Here is a 23751-nt window from a genome sequence, read left to right as displayed (position 1 = left end):
CTGATTAAAATGACGAAATATTAAGGTGTTGAAATTTGCGACTTTGAAACATGCAAGGTTGTTGTTGTATTTTACCTTGTGGAAACATCGTGTATAAGCTACGTCCTAAGATAATGGAACTGAAAGATGTCATGGCTGAAAGAATTCGTAAGAACAATATACATTAGATTTGCATGTTAGACTATGACCTTTCCTTCTAAAAATTTTCCAAGGAGTTATATATTCAAGTATAGAGAATTATCAAAAGTCTAATGGATGGTACTAAAATATTTGATGGTAATTTATTTTGTCTTTGTTTTGTGGACAACATGAAGATCGTATTTTTAAACGGTTTTATTTAGTTCTACCCGTACGGAATTTATTTATTTGGGTCAAAATTAGAAATTGAAATTTAAGCACCTTCCCGTTGTCAGATTGGTCTGAAATTTGGTACACACATTTAATTTAGATGACAATACAATATAATAAAATTAATAACATTATAAATCTAAGATGGCCACCGTTACAAAATGGCGGATTACATATTTTTCCTTAACCCCCTCAATATGCGTATCAAATGAAAGGGCTACACTAGTAAAACACGATGATTATGTCAAAAATTAAAATTCAAAATGGACGCCGTTCCAATATGGCGGGCTAGGTACATATTTTTCACAACCACCACAATATGGGTATCAAAAAACCGTTTAACTTAAAAGTTTTTTAAATGTATTTATTATTAATTCAATTGACAAATGTTAACGTATCATTAGGGTTATTCGCTGCGAGAACGAATCAGAAATAAATAAATCCGCTGAAAAACCAAAATCACCGATGCGGCTTAACACGTTCACTGCGGGCCCAATTTTGAAGAACTTTCAGCTGGTGCGGCTGAGGTCGAATCAGCCTCAAGCTGAACTTCCTAGTAGTGCGGTTGAGGCCTTTTCTGCCTCATGTTCATCAATATTTTTGCAGCCGCCGCACTAGAGAGAAAACACGAGTTTTACGCGCCGCACCAGTGCAAAGTTTACCATGAGGCTGAATCGACCTCAAGCCGCAGTGAACGTGTTAAAGAATGGCTTGTCTGAAGTGGCAGTGGGCGAGATGCATCGCACGTGCAACCAATGGCCGTTGGAGCTGAAAGGTTCAAGAGTGGCAATCACGAGCCAATAGATGCCGTATGGTTATGCCTCACAATAGATCAGGGGTGAGCAACCTTTTCTATCAACAGGCAATTAATCGTTTATTAAACTTTATTAATAATAAAAAATAAAACATTAAAATATAAAAATGTAAAATGCTTGTTTGAACAAATCGCTGACAAGTGTATGTACTACCAATTAATTATAATAAATTTAATAACAGTATATTGATGAAAGAAAGTTGATATTATAAATCGAAATTCCGAAATGTTTGGAGGGTCACTTAAATATGTTTAACGGGTCGCAAGTGGCTCGCGCTCCGCGTGTTATTCATCCCTGTACGCGGGTATTCACTAGATGATGGCAGCGTATGTTTGGTCTTCATGGTGATCTTTTGGTGTTTGCCTATACCTTATCGTGGGCACTTATCTACTGACATGTTGATGATGATGAAATAATATATATATATATATATATATAATATATATATATATATATATATATATATATATATATATATATATATATACTAAAATAATAAATTTAACTCTTAAATTCATGACTTTTATTTAAACTTTTAAAAAAATATTTATCTTGCAGATAAGTACATTAAAATGCAGGGAAAAATAGAAAAAAAAATGTATATAGTTTTTTTTTTACTTACTTTAAAAAAAATACAAACTATAGGCAGATATATAACACTATGCATTAAATTTTCTCTTAAGTGTAATACTCATTTTACGTTTAAGTGGTATGTTGCAGTTTTACATCATTATGCATTTAAGGGTTAAACAGATAAAACACAAAAATATATAGTACATTTTTTTCTATGATAATTTTTGTTCTTACCTTTTCGTTATATATCTCTAGGAAGGAAGATTTCAATACGAAGTTGCAATCAGGCCTGTTCCTTATCAGCTGGAAGAGGTACACGAACGATCGCACAATTAGCCCGTGCTCTGCAGAATAGGGACTCGATCCTTTCTCCACCTTTGTGAATAGATTCGATCATTAGAATTTGGCCTGTTTTACAAAGAAATTTCTTTTGAAACAAATAATGTTATAATCTTTAAAGGAACGAATGTTATCTCATTTGCTGTCAATATATGGAACAACTTATTTAAAATCAATTGTTTTAAAAATAATAAATAACGTAACGATAACAAAGTACGAAAGACAGTTTTCAAAATTAATATTACAACATTATAAAATTAATTATTGTTTAATATCAATCCCTGCAGACTTTTGAACAGCTAGACGTTATTGGTCTAACCTATTTCACAGTGATCGTTTTATAGAGAATGATTGGAAATAAATTTAAACGCTTTAACCCTTAACTTGGCAGTTTTTTTTTAATATTACATTAATATTCATACCAATTGACTTTTAAGACCCAAGGATACCAACAGAAAAAACTGAACAAGTGTTCGAAAATTAAAAAATTACCTAAACATTCACATACAAATGATTACTTTGCGTTCAAAATTGATGGCACTATATTTTTTTTAATTCTGATGTATCTCTACAGATACATTATCAAGAAAAGGGTTAAAGTTTTTTGCTGACATACGGATATACAATCGCCCTTTATAACTTTTACACTTATAAGCAATTTTATCTCTATCGTTCAGATATATCAATAGTAGCTTTATGTTTCGGTAGCAGTGTAACATTTGAAACCCACGAATCTTAAAGAAAAAGACCATCATTCTTGTTGAATATTTGTCATACATGAGAGGTGATTTTGAAAGTTTTGTATAATACTAAAAAATAACTTATATAACAACTAATAAATGATTTAATGTTATTCAAATACTTTTCTTCTATGCGTTGTTGCATCCTGTGAAACTATCGTCAAGCATTGGTTTATTTCTCTTTGTTGGTCTTTGACAGCGTACCCATAATCATGGCTACCTATCCTTTGACGTCTTAAAAACGCATTTTTATTTGTTAATAATTGAAAGTCAATTAATAGTCGGCTCTGTAAGAGTATGATCCGATAAATGCACACCTACCATAGTCAAATATTCGGTTGTCCGTTTAGTCTTGTATTGGTCTTTGTGCTAGCGCGTTGTTCTACTGAAAGAGGATTCTATTGCGCGGACCTTATTACCGAATTTATTCCAAAACAATAGCTTAACAAATAGCAGTACACTTCTGCGGTTACTGTTTACAAATATATACAAAATACCATTGGCGAAATCGATCGTCTTTTTGCCTTCAACTTTTTCTTTCTTAATTTTTGTAAGCTGTACTTCTTTATTGTATCTTCGTTTCAGGATCATAATAATACATCTATGGAATATTATCTTCTGCTTTGGTGTAATGAAATTAGAATAATTAATGTTGTCTTATGTAATATTACACGAAGGTTACATTCGCATCCGCAATAAAATCGAACTGTTCTATATTTCCAATTCAGGTAGTGTGTCTTCAAAACGGCGCGTGAAAGACTGGCGTCGGATATAGAACAGGCGAGAACATTGACTCAAATCCATGTTCACATATAACAAAGTTAAATTACAGTATTTGAGAAAGAACCTTCGAATTTCAATATAATTTCTTGGAACCAATCAAAGCGTTGGTTTCCATCTTGCACAAAGCCTCTTTATATCTTTATATCTCTTTATATCTTTTATAAAGCCAAATGATTATCTATATATAAGTAGTATCAATTAATAATGCAATTCGAAATGAATTTGCTATATAGAGTAATAATTATAGTGTTTACTACTCAAACTGTCGTAAACAAAATATCATACATGGTGAATAAATTCTGTCAATGAAATCAAATCGATAAAATATAATGGCGCCCGCCTTCGACGTTTATAAGGCTGTGTGAAAGAAGTGAAGGCTTTTTTATTAATTATACATAATCTATTGATGTTAGGTTTGTATTTCAATAGGTAACTTAGCAGTAGAGCTCTCACTCTCTTTAGTTGATAACTTTTTGGGTTGTAAATCTTTCTACTTTAAATCTTGACACTTATTCCACATTCACTATTGTAACATTGGTCTTGTTAAAAATTATAAAGATTGTTATCATTGAAGTAAGGTTATATTGATAAATAAAGCATGTTATTATATTTAAAAATAAATAGGAGACAAACTAAAATATATATATATATATATATAATATATACATATATATGTATATATATATAATATATATAATACTTATATATATATATATAAGTATATATATATATTTAAATGTACAGTATAACAATGTATTAACATTTTCAAAAGGTTTATTTGCAAAGCCAGTTCGTCAGAATAACTATCTTGTTCAACGTTTAATTTTTTTTTATTTTTTGTCTGCTTATACCAATATACCAACTAGATATACATAAAAGCCTTTTATCAGACTTTTTATGTTGCATATATTCAGAGACAATAAATACAATCATAAAAAGTCATATAAAAAGACACATTACGAGATATACTGTGATCAAAAAGTAAGGTGAGTTTGTTGTTTAAAACGCCCGTATATAGGCATGTAAATTTTTGTTCTTATGTTGAAAGGATTGTCTATATATTTGCCAGGCGTATATTTGTAAAAAGGTTTAAGTACCTTCAAGTTACACGTGTTTTTGTAAAACGCGTCGAGTCTCGATTGGTGCCAAAATCGCATAATTTTTTGGAAGAAAAGTCTCAAAAGTCGGCTGATATCGCTTCGCAACCACCATATTCGGCTGATTAGGCTCCGTACCACTTCTGGTTATTTACAAAACACAAAAGGCTAATGCAGAAATGCCGTTATCTCACGATTGCAGAGATAAAAACAGAAACGAATAACTTGAAGGCTAAACCGGGAAAAGACTATTCCGACAGTTTCTAGGAGCGGAGATAGCTTTAGCCAAACTAAGTCTCATTTAACGGAGATTAATTTGAAGGGAATGAAATTGATTTGAAAGAATAAATAAAGATTTTACATTTTGTAAACAAATTCACCTTACTTTATTATTTGATCACAGTATTATATAAATCTCTATTGCATTCACGTGTTAAATTTAGCAAATACTACTGTTTCTTAGTGTGACCAGTAGATGAAGTATTTATTATTAATTTAAGCAAAATACGAGTAAGTACTCTCTGAAAGGCTAATTTCAATAGGCCAGTGAGAACACAGTATTTTAATTTACAATAATTTCATTGGTCAAAGAGAATGATTAGGCTAGATTTAGATCTCTTCTTCTACACAGTCAGATTGAGTTAGTGTGTGTGTGAGAGAGAGAGAGAGAGAGAGAGAAGAAGGTGGAAGAATGACAGAATATGTGTATGCGACGGAGAAAGAGAGTATGCCGGCCGTATTCCTCAAGCCTCACAATGTTCTCCGTTACTGAACAATGGTGCCGTAAGGTAGGTAAAACAAGTTATGTGAAATCGCTGATTAATCCGCGATTTACATACATCGAGTGTACCTTAGTTTTTTATATTTCAAAGGCGTGTTTAAAAGGTTTTGTTGAGCGTTTTCAAGCAAGGAAACAATCACTTAAGATTGTCAATTACATTGCAAAATTATTTATTCTAAATATTTGTTATACAAAATTGATTCCAGTTTATAAGTCAGAAGATTATTTGCGTCTTCCTTTTTATAATGACAGAACAGACGGTGACCCGCCTGCCTTAGTATTTTTTTATTTAAATGATCTCTGTTTTTCATGGCTCTCTCGTTACCCCAACCTTGTTTGGGACAGAGACATAACGAATTGTGGTAAAATTAGTTCTTTTAATTTTTATTCTACATTCACTTTTGTCATTCACATTATGTTCTATTCATTCCTTCTACGCTTTACATGATCTGTCATTCTTCCCTTTCAGCTCTTTTTTCTTGTATCTTCTTACTTTCTTCTACGTCCTAGATCACACCTTATTTACAGTTTTCGCGAATTGGTTTGCAAAACGCTGATTGTGTTTAATCTAAACCTATTTTTGACTAACTGAGGTCGAGAGTGGTGTAGAGTGGATGAGGTAGAGAATTGACATACGACGAATTGACGACGACCAGATCGAGGGCTCCGTGCGAAATCATGAGTCGGACTTTTACGTGAACATCATCAGATTAGTAGGTCCTTGAGCACTTAGATTACTTCAGCGGATGCTATTTGACCCTTGAGGTCACTTTGGGAGCTTGAACTTTGGTTCTTGTTGATGATATTTTCCATTACGTTTTACTAAAGCCTTTATTGTTTTTTTTTTTGACGAAGAGACTTGGATATACGACGATTCTTTCTTTACTAACGTACTTTTATTACCATAACGTGATCATCTGGTATGGTACATCATCATCTTTAGTTCAGCCATAGGACGCCCACCGTTGGATACAGGACTCCCCTACAGATTTATAAAAAGGTAGGAAGCCTATATATAGCTCGGAAGATGACGTGTTTCAGATAAATTAGATAAAAAAAATACAAATAACAACACAATAGTGAAAAACAGAACTAACTTTAGTATAAAAGCAGATATTTCACACATAGCAACACAGCATGACTCAACAACTTCTGCGTATATAATAAAAAAAAAGTTTATACTATTATCATTGCGACTATGAAACAGGTTCATTGTCAAACAGAAAATTTTCAATTTAGAATACCGGTGATATCTAGATAAACTTTTATTGTTTTATTTAAATAAATTTGTATAAAATTATCATTGCGAACTAGATATAATATCAAGTTAAGTCGTTTGAATTTAAATCGAAACATTTTGATGTATTATCGTTCGAAAAATACAAATACATTTCCGCCTGTGTACTTAATCATCACGATATTTCTAGAAACATAAATATCAGAAATTTTAAATTTGTTAGGATTATTTTCCTGGCAAAAGGAAGATCGGTTAAGAAAGGATTTTATGAAATTATATCCGAAAGAAGGTTGAGGGCGTGTTCATAAAAAAATGAATATATTTTATCTATTGCTCATATGTGTATAACATTTAAGGAGAATTTTTTTCTCATTTTAAAGATAATTGCAGATAGATTTTATGAATGAAAATTAAATCAAGAAAAGGCTTTGAAAGCAGGCTGCGGACAACGAGTTATTTATGTCAGACCGACTTATATAAGACCGACTTATACACAAATTACCTTAGAAATAATATCTTATCTATTTTTTTCTATTTGTAACAAAACACGAAGTGAGCCACAACGAACCCGAATGTTTGAATATATTACCTTGAGCAAACCTTTATCGACGTGTTGAGTTTTTTTTTTAATTATAACAATGGTTTGTGGGTTTGAGGGATTTATGTACAATGAACTACACTATATTTATCATTATTCTCATATCAGCCGATAGACCCCCACTGCTGGGCATAGAGCCTCTTCCAAAGATCGTCAGAAGACCTGTCTTACGCTTTCCGTATCCACTTACTATCTGCGTTATTGATTTTGTCGTCGCCTTGCTTATGTGCGGGGGCTTACCCACGCTGTATCTATTATATATGTTGTAAAATTTATATACTAACTAGCTGATCCTGCAAACGTTGCTTTGCAAAAAAATAAAGTTTTTAATTAACAAATAAAAAATAAGGATTGATCGTAAAGGGGTTACAATTTAGAGTTGTATGTATTTTTGTATGCTGTTTACAACTCTAAATTGTAACCCATGTAATCATAAAAAAATAAAAACAAAAAATTTTGTACAAAAATAAAATAAAAAATTTAGGGGTGGACCACCCTTATCACTTAGGGGTATGGAAAATAGATAGTAGCCGATTCTCAGATCTACTGAATACGCATATAAAATTTGGTAAACATCGGTCAAGCCGTTTCGGAGGAGTACGGTAACTAACATTGTGACATGGTAATTTTATATATTAGGTAATCTAATCTACTGTTTAACTTACGATTATTTAATTTAATATTTATTACATATAAATTCTTATTAAATCTGTGTAATCTCATTCCTGAGTCACTTGAGTCACCCAATTCCAGTGTACCACTACTTGGGTCAGGAAAAGCCATGCTGCTGTTCCTTGCAAACGCACCTTAGGATAGGTACTCGATAGGAAAGAACAGCGGACATTTTCCAATGACCAGGATAATCCGCCCATCCCACCATCTATCCGAAGGAACACCAAGATGACTTCATCAGCAAAGGCCTGAACATGTACCTCACCTCTTAATACATCTTTCAGTAATAGATCCAATAGAAGATCCCAGAATTTGTATTCCTTTTTCAAATTCTTTGTTTTACGTACGATAGATTACATCTCTTGTTGTCATCAATTTGAATTTACCAACATTCAGATGAAATGTCTCACACATTAGAAGAACAGGCGATGAAATCGCGACATAGGCCCAGTCCTTGCAGTGCACGTCTATAAATATGATGATGATATTATTCTATTATATAACAAAGATATATTGTATAATTAACATGTAAATAAGTAGATATATATCTAATATATCTACCCTAATTATTTATAAGTTACCGGGGATACTAGTATCCCGAATATCATTTATAAAATCAAAATCAAAATATTCTTTTTTCTCAAAAGCACTTTCATCACTTTCGCACACAGAAGCACTTTCAAATCGTCAATTAATATAATATGTTGGCATTGTTGACCTTGCAAGAAGCTACCACTCGGAAGGCAGTTCGGCTGATAACAGCTGGCGAGAAACTCAACAGTTGCTCTTTACAAATGTAGTTTTATACAATTTCTCACAATAATTAACTTCCAGAATGAGCATTAAAATCTTTTATAACTAAGTATAGGTGAGTAGTGGTAGTCCAGCTGTAGAGGACAGACTTGATAAGTTAGGTCGCGAGTTCAAATTCCGGGATTCAATCTTATGTATTTCTCACTTTTTATTATTAAGCGGTTTTATTTAGTTTGACCCGTACGGAATTTGTTTATTTGGGTCAAAATTAGAAATTGAAATTTCAGCACCTTCCCGTTGTCAGATTGATTCGAAATTTGGTACACACATTTTATTCAGATGACAATACAATATAATAAAATCAATAACATTATAAATCTAAGATGGCCGCCGATACAAAATGGCGGATTACATAATTTTCCTTAACTCCCTCAATATGGGTATCAAATGAAAGGGCTACACTAGTAAAACACGATGATTATGTCAAAAATTAAAATTCAAGATGCACGCCGTTCCAATATGGCGGACTAGGTACATATTTTTCCACAACCACCACAATATGGGCATCAAAAAACCGTTTAACTTAAAAGTTTTTTAAATGTATTTATTACATTAATTATAAAAGATTTCCAGTGTATGTAATAGTGTATTCTTGTAGTGTATTCCCCCCATAGATATCTTTAGGAAAGGACTATACATAAAAAGACAGACAGTTCATCCGTATTTCCACTTTCTATTAAAGAAAATGTTTCAAGGTTTTAACACACTATATCGATTGAGACTGATTGCACCCTAACTAATAATAAAGCCTCATTTGTCTAGTAATTTAATAGTATAGTCAGCAACAAATAAAGAGTGCGTGATAGTGTATTCTTGTATCGTTGGGGCGGGTATGACTGAAGGTCGTCGATGTGTTCGTATAAAGACAAATGTCTATCGACTATCCATCAATTAAAGTAACGGTAGGCAAATGTTTTTGTACAAAATATTACGTAAGACTTAATTACAATATAACGTAACTGGCGATTGAATGCCATTGAAATAAGTAAAAAAAAAGTTTTGTATACAGTTTGTAAGCCATAAAATCTAAATGACATACATAACTATTTGATCACTTGTTTTTGAGTTTGAATATAAAATATATAGACTGTTATAACATATGTATATATTATATTCTCTTATTTAAAGTCGTGTCAGTAAAGGCTTCCCCTATAGATGTTTATGGGGAGATATACTATAATCGCCACGCTTGGCAGGCTGGTAGGCGATCGCAGTGCATGTTTGTGAGCAGTGGCAATCGTTTGTAATTATAACACAAAGTTTGACTTATATGTAAGACTGTATCCCGGAAATCAATCCCGCGATTTATCATTTTAAGTCTTAGTTCCTACCGCTGAGCTACCACTGCTCCACTGGTGAACTATTCAGATGGTTAATGAAGAATATAAGAGAAACATAGTACAACATTGTCGACGACTTGTGATTATATATCAGACTGATAGCACGTTTCAGTCGTCTACCGCTTCCTCTGCACTTATTAAATGTGTTTATTAGTAATTGGATAAGTACAGTATTTATCGTGCATATATACTAACTACACATATGTCTATATGTATTATATATCTATTAAACTGTCTATTAGTTATCTCTGTACTACTTTGGGAAGAAAATGTCTATAAGGGACAATGTCCGCCATTATATAAGTTGTTCAATAAGTTAAATAAACAAATATTATGCCTAGAAGTTAAATGTAAATTTTGAACCGTAAAAGTTAAAAGATTTAATATACAAAATTTGTTAAAAAAAGCTAATGGAAACTATGTCAACATACAATAGACACATTTCGAATAGTTAATTCAATAATAAAATTAAATAATAATAAAGCTTTATTTTATTCCATACGAAAAATTAATAATTAAAAATTTTAGAAAATAATTTTCAATAATTTATATTAAATTCATATGGACCCCTTCAGGGTAAAAGCCTCTTCAAAAGCCTTCCATTTTTCACTTTCTTTGGCAACTTGGCCATCTGTCACCTGTTCTAGCCGTGATCTCGTCAGCCCATCTGGCATCGGGTCAACCGCTCGCTCTGGTACCTCGTGGTCCCGTCCATTTTATAACTTTTTGTGTCCACCTGTTACAAGTGAACCTTATAACAGGTTTATTGAATAGGGTACTTTATTTTATATCTAATATATAAAATTCTCGTGTCACGGTGTTCGAACTTGAACTCCTCTGAAACGGCTTGACTGATTTTTACCAAATTTAATATGCGTATTCAGTAGGTCTGGGAATCGGTTACTATCTATTTTCTATACCCCTAAGTGATAAAGGTTGTTCACGCTAAAAAAAAATTTTTAACGAAATTTTTTGTTTTTTTATGATACAGCATACAAGAATACATACAACCATAAATTTTCACCCCTCTACGATCAACCCTTATTTTTTATTTGTAAATTAAAATATCAATTTTTTTTGCAAAACAACGTTTGCGGGATCAGCTTGTTATATATATAAAATAATGTATAAGTGTATATATAGACGGTTTAATCGCGTAACATCGCTTGATTATTAAAAAATAATTATTGTGGAATAATTACATTTCGTAAACACGTTGATAAGAAATAATAATCTAACAAGGACATTTTTTTATTTGCTGCCTAAATGCCATTTGTGGATTCCGCGGGTTTTAGGTGGCGGGGCACAAGGGCGTCTAGCCCAAAAACTTTTTTTAAAGTATCGAAGTTCATCACATGTTACTATTTTACCGGGTTGGAAGGCCGTCGAATTTATAGATCACTTCGGTGAACGTTCCAAGGAGTAACTAATCTGATGGGCCCTCCCCACTTGGGAACCTCGGTATGGCATTACACTCTTCGATAACACCTGCTTAGCATAGACGGTGGAACCTAGGCTAGCTTACTTGCTTATGTAGACGAGTATTAATAGATCTAGTTGGTGGTTAATCAAGTCACCGCTGGCGCAAGAAAAAGTAATGGTTTTAAACAGCTGGTATGTTCAAATCTTTCACAACATTTTTGGGCGTTTTGTCAAAAAAAAATCCTAAAATGTTTCTTTGGAAATTTGTTGGGATTACCAAAGGTGTAATCATCGTTTTTAAAATAGCAATAGGGTGTCTATTTCTCTGATATACATTCAATATTAAAATAACAAAGATTTTTTACAACTTTTCGAGTTGTGATCATTTATTTGTTTTTATTCATGTGTGACAATCTAGTGATATAACAATCAAACTTTTTCTGTAGTATTTGAGAGTTATATGGTTCAGTAGGTAGCTTTACAGAGAGTGTCCGGCAACTGACGTGAAGATGATAGTGATTTGAGAGATATTTTAAATACATTAGTAGACAATTTTCTGTCTAGGAATCTTTTTAATTTGATACACTTATTAATAAGAATATACACTTCCTCACAAAGTCCTGAACTCGTTTCTATACTCTTTTAAAAATAATTGTCTTTTAGGATCTTTTGTCATCGTCATAATTTCAGCTCTAGGTCGTTCACTTCATAAAAAAATAAAAATAATAAATATGCCTTTCCATAGATTTCCAATATGATCGGTTGAGCAGTGGTGCCCAAGCGGTAGAGGATTGAGTTGCTATACCTTCTATCGCGGGTTCGATTCGAGAGATACAATGTTTTAAAATTCACACTTTGTGCATTCATTGTATGGTATTGCCACTGCTCACGAGCTAGTTTCCAGAGGATAGGTTACATCCTCTGCGTACCATAATACCACAATACTATTACCAACCAGCCTGCCTAGCGTGGGGATTATGGTATCCCCCGTTGATATCTTTATCGTCTGTGGCGTTCATTAGAACGCACCCAAATTTATTATCTATGAACGCATCTGTTTTTGGCAAGCCCCTTCTTATACTACATACATTTCGCTCTCTCTCTGACGCGCCGCCCTACCGAGCGGACGTGTCGCTTCAACCGCTGTTCAACAAAGGAAATAGTTGTAACTCAGATTGAGATTTATTGTTCTGTGATATTAAATAAGTTTAACTATCCGGCAAGGGGTTTTATTTACATCGAATTATCTATTACGGGACGAGGGGACCGTACTAATGACCACCCCTCACGTCCATAACGACGATGATGGGTTGGAAACACCTGTATTCAGTCTTTCGACGACCATAATAAGGTCGTCTGTCATCCTTGTCAGTGGACATTTTTACGGTGACCTAGGAAATTATTTGTTACCTTTCTTCATTTATTCTTTTTATATTATTGACTTACCAACCCCGGAGGTCCTGTGAGTGTATGGGTCTTTCCACTTCCAGTCTGTCCGTAACAGAATACCGTGCAAGAGAACCCTTCCACCGCCATCTCGAGAAGTCGTTTCACACCGGAATATTCCAGAACATCTTCCTATAATCATTGTAAAATTTTATTAGTAAATTTTATATAACACCGATCTATAGATGTTTGTTTCTTTAATTTTTCATATAAGAATACAAATTGTTTTATATAAATGTAGGGATAAATAAGATATGTACCAGTAGACATAGCGTGGGTAGCCCACTAAGTGGACTAATGGCATGGTCAAGACGAGAAGTCACTGGATCAGGGCAGACCATAACTCGTCATCGTGGCCATCTTTGTGGAGGCCTATGCCTTGCAGTGTATGTCTGTTGGCTGATATGATTATGATATTCTCTCTTTTCAGCTGATAGACGCCCACTGCAAGGTATAATCCTTCCTCAAAGATATCCGTGGGCGATATGCCATAATCGCCAAGCATATTATAGCATGCAAGTGACGCTTCTGCGCGTTCTTTGCAAACTTATCATCAGTGGCGATCCTATATATTTACCGGACTGTGTCAATTATACATGATTGCATTCCGAGAATCATACCCGCGATCATTTTCATCGATTTTATTGCTAAAGTTAAATGTCTGTGTTAGTTGTTTAAATTAAGAACGTGATAATAGAAATAGAAACAACTAACTAGAAATAATCTTTAGCTTTTTACGTAAATGCCATCTATTATTGTAGTCTTATACTTTCTGTTACTTCTTATTTAATCTATACGTGTTTTTTTTTAATTTCTAGAGACTAGTTTCACTGTAATGGTTCATTTATAAAATAATATAAATTATAAAGTCTTGGAGGTCCACTTCAAAAAGTTATTAAGTATAGGTTCTTAAGTATAGGAATAGGGTTAATAAAATGCCGCAAAACATTATCGGTCTGTCATTAACAAAATTCAAAACATATATTAAAAATTAATTAATGAACAAAGCTTATTATTCAATATACGAATATATAAACAATAGAATCCTTGAGCAGTGATATTATTTTGATTTAATTTAGGCTATATCTGATAAAGTGCATATGTATAAATCTGTGTTAAACTTTATTAAAATATGTGTTGTTGTGGAGTTTCTTCCTGCTTCTTCTATACAACTACTACATCTTGCAAAGCAGATAAAAGTCAAAAATAAAATAGGTAATGCCAATAGGAGTTATGTTAAAACATAGTATGTTTATTTTTTATCTTTAATAAATAAATATGTATACCTGGGAGGCAGCGGGCTCGAAGACTACGTTATAGGAGAAGACTTTATGCTTTTGCCCAGCAGCGGTCCCTGGGCATATAACCTGACCTTTGCCAGGAAATTCCAGGACTTCACGTTCGCCATGACTCCTTTCTTGTTCGCTTACTGGTCTCACTCTAAATAAATAATATTATTTTAGAACAAATCTTAATACGTTGAACACTATATGAAAAATCGAGTACACCTATCCCCCGATTTACACGGTAGATACGTTCCCGATAAAAACGTGTAAATCGAAAATCAAAATTTTTTAAGTATAAACCGTGTAAATCGAAAAGCTTGCAGAAAATGAACAATTTTGCTATTTAACAGTTGTGATTTTTTTCAATATTTTTAGAGGTACACAAATAAAAATAAAATGCATTGACAAGTTAAAATATTTAATTTATTACGGAAACTCTGTTTTTTTTTTTATTTAATTACAATACATTAAACAGAAGAACAAAAAATAAAACCGAAGGTGTTATATTATCGTTTATCGCTGTCAGAAATTACTGTCATTCTTTTTTTCGGAATCGAAGGTTCTAATTCACTTTCATCACTCGAAGTTATTTGTGCCGATTCGATATTTGAAGCATTAATATTTACATTTTGAAATGGTAATTAAATCGGTTATTAAAACAAAAAAAACGTATTTGGAAAACCGTGTAAAAGCGAAAACGTGTAAAACAAGTACCGTGTAAATCGGGGGATAGGTGTATTTACATTTGCCACGCGGCTCAACGGTGAGTCACGTCTCAATATAACATTTAAGCCAGGGTTTAAAAACAAAGGCTACCACTGATCAAATAAACAATGCTCAAATTTAGGTGAGCCGCAAAAACAGCACACAAATCAGATGGTCACCCTACTTTGACATAAAGTATACTTTCGCTTAGTCCAAACTACGCTTTCAAATCGCTCAAGAAGTCACTGTCCAAATAATTTGCCAAATAGTCACTTTGTGTCACTGATCGTAGATCTTAAACTTATAACTCAAAAAATAATACTGCTCCGTCGTCATGAGGAGTACACTTATTTATACCACGGATAAGGTTCTAGTAAGTTCGGGATAATACTCGGTTAGAATTTAGAAATCAAGGTCGCACGTGTTCACGATCTGCAAGTCATCAATTGCAAAAATTATAATAATGACACATTAAAAAGTTTCTAATTAAATATATTTTAACAACTTCTGATCACAGTATAATGCTTAAATATATACCGTTAGTTATAAATTTTATGTAACTGACCATTTTAAAAATAAAACTACAAAACATATAATTCAGAAATGAACAATTATTAAATTACAACTAATCTTTTGACATATTCTTACGTCATTCTGACACTTATTTTCACAAATAGGCGGTAACTTGTAAATTATTGTATTTTTAGTGTTAACGTTTTCTCTTTCTATACGTTATATTACGAGTTTCGTAAAATAGACTTCGGTCCGAAAATTATTTTGTAAAACTAATCATTTGAAAGTTGATAATTAGTTTAATTTTTAAACGGTTTTATTTAGTTCGACCCGTACGGAATTTATTTGTTTATTTATTTGGGTCAAAATTAAAAATTGAAATTGAAGCACCTTCCCGTTGTCAGATTGATCTGAAATTTGGTACACACATTTAATTTAGATGACAATACAATATAATAAAATCAATAACACTATAAATCTAAGATGGTCGCCGATACAAAATGGCGGGTTACATATTTTTCCTTAACCCCCTCAATATGGGTATCAAGGGCTACACTAGTAAAACTCCATGATTATGTCAAAATTTAAAATTCAAGATGGACGCCGTTTCAATATGGCGGACTAGGTACATATTTTTTCACAACCACCACAATATGGGTATCAAAAAAACGTTTAACTTAAAAGTTTTTTAAATGTATTTGTTAATGTTATATAAACTTTTGATGTTATTAAATGATGTGTTTCTAGCGAATTTTCGAATTTAAGTTCAACATGTTTAAACAACGATTGACCAATCACGGTTTTAGATCTAAAAGCAATAAAGGGGTGAATGTTTAACTCGTTTGTTGTCAATTAGTTTATAGTATCCACAATCTAAAAATCAATGGTCAAAAACAATGTAATGATAATATGGTGGAAAAGCGTTTTTTTTAATACGGATAACAATGTATTAAAATTGATTATTTTTTACCATCTGTACTTGTGAACTTTATACTGTTAGAGATTAATAGTTTCATTTTAATCACTAATCACACAACATGTATAATGATGTTGATTGGAAATGGCTATAAAAGCTGCGAATTTAATTTTTTGGTAATGAGATTGAGAGGATTTTATGTTTAAACAACAAATTAATATTTGCGTTTTAAATTTCAAATAAATATAACGTATGTGCATTTGGAGGGTCGTCTTTCTATGTCCTTGCATTACTATTAGGTATGCAATTATATTTTGTGAGTTAAATGGCGTTTTGTCATTTGAACATAGATAATGACTGCACAAAATATTGCGAAAGATTAGTACGAATCGATTACCTAATTGTGTCAGTGTCTCCTTGTGTGACGTATCTTAACAAAGATAAATGGTTTACGTAAATAAGAGCTTTTTGTATGTCAATAGCAATGAATAATTAGATAAGCAACAAATAAGCGCACATAAACAAATTCTCAATTTAACAACCAGATACCTCATTTAGTTAAATAATTTGACGTTTCGAACGCTCTGGATTAAGTAAACTGATTAATTTTATTATTTAAATGTATTATCGCAATTTTTTTTAAATAATGAACGTGTTAAACTTCAATTAAAATTGGAACACATAAAATTCACAGCGGTTTGTTTACACCATTTAAAAATGTTAATTATTAATTAAAATACATATGTATAAGATATCGATGATATAAGATTATTTTAGTAAATATAGTTTTTGAAAAAAAAAGTAATTTATTATAAATAGCATTTTATTAAAAGCAGCATTTTATTAAAAATAACATTTTATGAAAAATAGCATTTTTATTAAAATAACATTTTAATAAAAATAGCATTTTATTAAAAAAACATATCATTAAAAATAACTTTATTTTAAAAATAGCATTTATTATAGTTTATTTGTTCGTAACGACATTTTTACCATCGATATTTATCAACCGTGTATTTATTGCTACATATATTTTATTTATATTAATATATACACATGTACAGAGTGATCAATGACCGATGCCATAGTCATAGTTGCGATTTTCATTATCTTTATCATTTTTATCATTTTAATATTTATATCATTATCGTCATTATCATAATTATACATTACCTAATGACTACATTGATGTTGTCTTCATCTGAGTTCAGAGTAGTGGAGGATGCTCGGGTGCTTCGGTCCAAACTAGCTGCCCTGCTACTGCCACTGATGGAAAAATGATTTTTGGATCAGTTATGTATTATTGGTTGTAATTTCAAAGGTTTCCTCGTCGTGACATATTACTCCTTCGTGTGACTACCAAGAATCACCTATTTAATCACAATTTTACTCAACGTTCAGGAGGCCATCGTAAAATGTACTCTTACCAACCAGTCTTCTCTCCGTACGTAACTAAATTTTTAAAGATCCTTTCAATGCTTCTATGAAGGCTCATTTTAGATCAGAGTTGATGTTCACTCTTGAAAGACCTAAACCCTTCAGGTCATAGAGATTTGTAATATATGTCTTAGGTCTCGAATAAAGCCTTGTTATTATTAAAAATTACCTTGTCGAGATACAACATTTGTTATTGTTTTTTGCTTTTAATAAATAGGCAGTAATTACAACTTTTTTATTATTACATGACTGGTGACATTATATCTATAAAAATATTGTGATGTCCTGGATTTTTAAATACTGTAAATCCTTCGTAACACAGACATTTCAATAGTCAACATAAAGTTATGAATTTATTTATATTAACAAAGAAAACTTTGTGAATACCACGTAGACGGTTTCTTGCATAACGAACCTATCAGTTAATTCTAGCAGCTTAACTTTGAGTATTGCTATAAAAATAATAGACTTACTATAAAGTAAACAAGTGTACATATAGTTTTACACACACTTGGACGATATCGATTATGTGAGACACGCGAGGGTCGCATCAACCGCCTGATAACACCACGATGGCATTCACAACGTCCAAACACGTCCGACTTGTCTGTGTTAACCAAATGCATTATCGATTGAAACTCCGATGTCCAAGTTCACAAGGCTTTTCAGTTACAATCGATATAGTGTGTTAACATCTTAGAAACATTTCTTTTATAAGAAACTACTTCGATATACGGGTGAACTGTTGGTCATTTCATCTTACTTCAAAGCATATGCCTACGCCAAAAATATCTACAGTTATGTACCATAAGCGCCACACTTTGGTGGTTTGGTGGTCTGGATTGGTCATCTCAGTGTAGTATTTATGGTACGCTTAGGACGCTTCTGCCCATCTGAAAACTTTTTTCGGCAGTGACAATCGTTTACTATAGCACAAAGCGCGACTTATATATCCTGTATCTCGAAAATCGAACCCGCGATCTACGAATTTAAGTTTTAATTCCTACCTATTAACTATCACTGCTCAACTGGTGAACTATTCAGATGATGGTAAATGAATAATATAAGAAGAACACAATACTACATCATCAGCGTTTAAGATAACAAATATATTTTGAAATATGTTGATCGAATCGAATCCAACTCGTGTAAATATTAGAATAGATTGTATTACATGACCAAAGTTGTTGAGTGCAAGCGTTCTTGCCCAAGAATTTGTTTTTCTTTTTTCTGTGTAGAATCATAAGGAATGGCTTTACTTCTTCTCTTTTCCTGAGCCGAAGAGGATAGACTCTCGATTAATAGTAAGTGAAGATGCGTCGTTTTTTATTGTAGACGTCCATGCATAGGCTTCCTTCAAATATATCTATAAAGGGTATACAATATTCGTGATGCTTGGCTGGCAGGTTAGCGATCGCAGTGAAAACTATATTTTAATAAAGATTACGATAGAATCATATCCAGATTCTCTATAACATTCGGTTCGATTTCTTAAATACAATCTTATATAATTTTGTGCACACACTTTGTGCATCAATCACACATGATTGATGTTCACAAACAAGTTTCCAGATAGGCACCAGTGTCTTATGGATACAATAATACAACAATGCGATAGCTAAACATACCTGCCAAGCGTGGCGATGATATATTCCCTCATAGATATGGTCTGAAGCGACGACTACAGTAAAGCTAGTAATATATAACCTAATAAGGTAAATGATATGAGAATGGTAGGTTACGATAGCTAAACCGTCTGCAAAGGCGATTATGGTATATTCCACCATACATATCTTTTATTTTGGGGAGGGTGGATGTTATTCCTTGCAGTGGACCTTTATGGGCAGAAGTGACGAATAGTCGTAAGGCTAGTAATATATAACCTTATAAGGTAAATGATATAGGTTACATAAATGAAGTCATTAGTACGTCTGTACATGAAAAGGTTTCGCTAAATTCTCATTAAATTTAATGAATTGTGTTCTTGTATGTTGTTTGGGAGACCTTGTTCCAAATTTCCCTGCTAGCGCCTTCGCGTATGAACACAAAAGCAAACCAATGGAAATGTTTAATTTTTTTCACACCTTTATACTACGGTCTGTCTATACTATTACACATTGAGTTGTGTGTGTAACGTTATACAGGGTGGACAAAAAGAGTGTTCGATTTTCAAAATTGTTTTGCTATATAGGTATGTTACGTAACTTTTCCTCTGTATAAAATGGCGCGATATCTAATAAATTCAATGAGTTTTTAATAGTTGATATATGTGATTATTTTTCTTCTCAATTTCATTTTTTTATATTTCGTATTTTATGATAATAACTTGTTTCATATACCTTTATTAATTTATCCCCCAAAAAGTTAACTGGTGGAAAGTGGCTTCGAAATTAAGATGGCTGTTATACACAGGATGTATAAAAAGTGTTTAAATAAATAAATAGATAGTTGTAAACGAAATTCCAAGTGGAAACTTGACATCGCGTTGAGAGGATTTTGATAGCTTCCCCGGAGTCCAGATCGCAGACCACTGGATTTTTTTGGGTGTACTGCAATAGCTGCGTTTAAGCCAATAAACCGAAGATGATTGTTCACTTCAAAAACAACGTTCGTGAAGAAATTTCAGTAATTTTAGGAACGATGTACAGATATTTTCACGAATTTTCGATTTAGATTGGATCATTGTAGACGTTTAGTTGGCACACACATCAGTGATGTTATTTTAATAAATTTCCTTTGTGTTCACCATGTTTATCATCATCATATCAAAGTATAGACACAAACTGCTTGACAGGCGCCTTCTCCAAAGATCGCTGCTTACAGAAATAGATGTGTTAGATGATAAAGAAAAAGGATTAAATAAAAAACAATGTAGAAGAGAGTACCTTGAGTGAACAAAAGTGATAAATAGTGATATAAAAAATAACTGTTATAAAAAGTGTAAACAGTATCTTAAAAGAAATAGTTAAATAAATAAAACTGTGGTGAATTATCTATATACCTGTGATATTTAAAAAGTGAGATGAAGCATGAGAGGTGATACAAGAAGGAAACTAAGTATGTATGAGAATGTAAGATCATGTTAAATATGTAAGAACTCAATGAATGACCTTGAAAAGCCTGAAAGAAGAGTAAAGAAAAAAAATGCCAAGTGTAAAGACTGTCTAAGATTATAATTGATATAATACCTTGTTCCAAAAATGGCAGAGGTGGACGAGAGGAAAAAAATTAATGAAATATCGCCACTACGAATATATTACTTATTCCGTCGTTGCAGCATATAGACGCCTATTGCAAAACATAGGCCTTTCCCAAAGATATATATGGGGGATATACCATAACCATACACTTATAACCATTTAACTTATATATTAATTTGATGTAATATATCCACGAACTAATTGTAGATTTGTAAAAGGAAAATGTCCCACATTTCTACATAATGTAGAATATAACAGTAGTTTCAGCCCGTAGCCACCATAGCATAACATATATGTATAGCCTTTTCCAAAGATATCTATATATATAGGGGACATACCTTTCAGCCCATAGACGCGCCCATAGAGTGTTATCCCAGGAACGAAAAAAGAAAGAAAGGGAGACCATTGAAAAGATAGAAGGACGACCTAAAAAAGTGGATGCTTCAGAATGGATGATAACAGGAAAATAAAGAAGAATGTAGAAAAGTTCATAGGAGGCTTTTGTATTTATAAATTATGTCGTACATAAAATATATATGTATATGTATGTATAAACAACTAGTAATTAAAAACGTCTAAATGTGAGGACAATAATTCAACTGTAAATTATTTAAAAAGTGTATAATTGTAAACAGTAATAAAGGCTTATTTTATATTATTTGTTTATTTATTAGTCATGACTTAAGGGATTATTTTTTCTTTTATTTCAGCGGCCCCCTCTATTGGGGACCTCCGCTTTTACCCCTATTTGTGTGGGACCAGGAATTTTATTTTACTTCTATTAATTTTTTCACATTTCATTATTTATTATCTAACTCTTCTTCCATACATCATATTATCTATCATTCTATTCTCTTCTATTCTATTCCGTTCATCCATCCTCATCACTGCAGTTTGGTCTTTTTATTACAGTTTATTACATATTTTCGTTTATGAATTCTCTTATAGGTATATTTATCACAGTTTTAATACATCGCAGATAATTTAATTACATTATAGTTTATTTCTGATATTTACGAGACTTTTGTGATCAAAGGATTTTTTTTTTCTTAAGACGTGATGGGCGAATTCGATAATTTCATTATTCACTTCTAATAGACGGCTGACATAAATGAAACATTTATATAGCTTCGTGTTTTCATAAAATTTTGCGTAATTAAGTGAAATTTTATTTTATTCACTTCGAATTTCTTCTGAAGTAAATAAGTACCAACGTAATAAAATTGACTAAATTATACAAAGTACTTGTTGGGTTTAAAAGATCTTTTTATAATATGTAAAAAAATAATATAGATTCCAGTATCCTTATATTTCAGGTTCAAAATCAGACATTGTGATTTGCTGAATTTCATTTTATAAAATTGTTCCTGAAAATCTATTTACAGTGACAGGGGTAATGTAAAACTTAATAGAAAACCATCAGTTTTAGGAAATATGTTCTGACATTTCCCGCGATTTTCATACACGTGATTCATGCCCTCCCTGTCACTGAGACGTGGAATTCGGTAGACAATCATTGGCTTCGTGATGACGTCATAATTTTAAAAAGAAAAAACTAGAATATTTTACAGAAAGCCGACCCTTAGTTTAATATATATACATATATATATATATATATATATATATACATATATATATATATATATATATAAATACATATGTGTGTGTATGTATATATATACTACTCAAAACAAAATAGGGCCCACATCATTTTGCCTCTTAATTTATGTGCATACATGATTATTAAATTTTTACAATTAGTCGATGTTGAATTAGGGTTTTACACATTAAGTAACCAAAAAATAATGTTTGAATTGTTTAATTTTATCGCAATACACTCAAATACACATTTTTAGAGAAAATGAGCACTAAGTAGACTGTCAATAAAAACTTTTATAGTCACTGTTTGTTTTTAATAAACTTGCCGGGAGCTTTTCTTTAGTATCGAGTAGGACCTCTTTTGCTCCGTATGCACTCTCTGAGTCTATCTGGAACACTCTCAATCAGATGAGTGATGTTTTGGTCGGGTATTCGTTCCCAACAGAGTTTCAGCGCGTTTATGAGGTCCTGTTGCCTGTTAACGTGGCTACGGGTCTCTAAGACTTCTTTTCAATTAATCCCATAAATGCTCAATCGGGTTGAGATCGGGACTCATTGCTGGCCATGGTAAAACCGAGATATTGGCATCAGAAAGTGCCCTCTGAGTGATCCTAGCTGTATGCGCACGAGCGTTGTCTTGCATAAACACAAAATTATCACCTACTCTTTGTGAATATGGGATGACATAAGGTCGGATTACTTGCTCGACGTAACTGGCTGCAGTGACTGTCCCTTCGTTCAAGATCACCAGCTCTGTTTTGCCTAACAAGCTTATACCGCCCCATATCATTACACTAGGGCCCCCAAAACGATCAGTACCGTGCATGCATGGTTCAGTAAAACGTTCTCCTTCTCTTCTCCACACACCTACACGTCTGTCATCGCTAAAAAACTTAACTTTATACTCGTCTGAAAAGAGTACTGTCCTCCAATTGTCCATGGTCCAGTCCAAATGCTCACGCGCAAATTTCAAACGTGTTGCCCGGTGAGCCCTTGTTAATTTTAAACGAATAACACGCATCCTAGAATGTTGCCCGTCCTCGTCGAGTCGATTCCGAATGGTTTGACCACTAACGCGTGTGCCAGTAGAT

General features: G+C 32.5%; 2 protein-coding genes across 2 annotated transcripts in view; one reads left to right on the top strand and one right to left on the bottom strand.

Annotated features, from left to right (window-relative positions):
* The window catches only part of LOC137933179 (facilitated trehalose transporter Tret1-1-like), a 61893-nt gene that overhangs the window by 4449 nt on the left and 33693 nt on the right, over positions 1–23751 (top strand). The gene's annotated exons all lie outside the window — the stretch shown is intronic.
* LOC137933178 (kinesin-like protein KIF12) overlaps positions 1–23751 on the bottom strand; it is a 53946-nt gene that overhangs the window by 20017 nt on the left and 10178 nt on the right. Inside the window, exons 3-6 of the mRNA XM_068777004.1 lie at positions 17598–17690; positions 14291–14444; positions 13005–13136; positions 1971–2111 (exon numbers count right to left, since the gene is read on the bottom strand). Coding sequence (XP_068633105.1) covers positions 1971–2111; positions 13005–13136; positions 14291–14444; positions 17598–17690 — 520 coding nt within the window. The remainder of the gene's footprint in view (positions 1–1970; positions 2112–13004; positions 13137–14290; positions 14445–17597; positions 17691–23751) is intronic.

The sequence above is a fragment of the Battus philenor genome, unplaced genomic scaffold (genome assembly GCF_028537555.1).
Source record: "Battus philenor isolate CCGP_79_NKW_IND1 unplaced genomic scaffold, ilBatPhil1.0.hap1 SCAF_13, whole genome shotgun sequence".
NCBI lineage: Eukaryota > Metazoa > Arthropoda > Insecta > Lepidoptera > Papilionidae > Battus > Battus philenor.
Note: the sequence above shows the minus strand (reverse complement) of the source record. Positions and strands in the feature narration are given on the sequence as shown.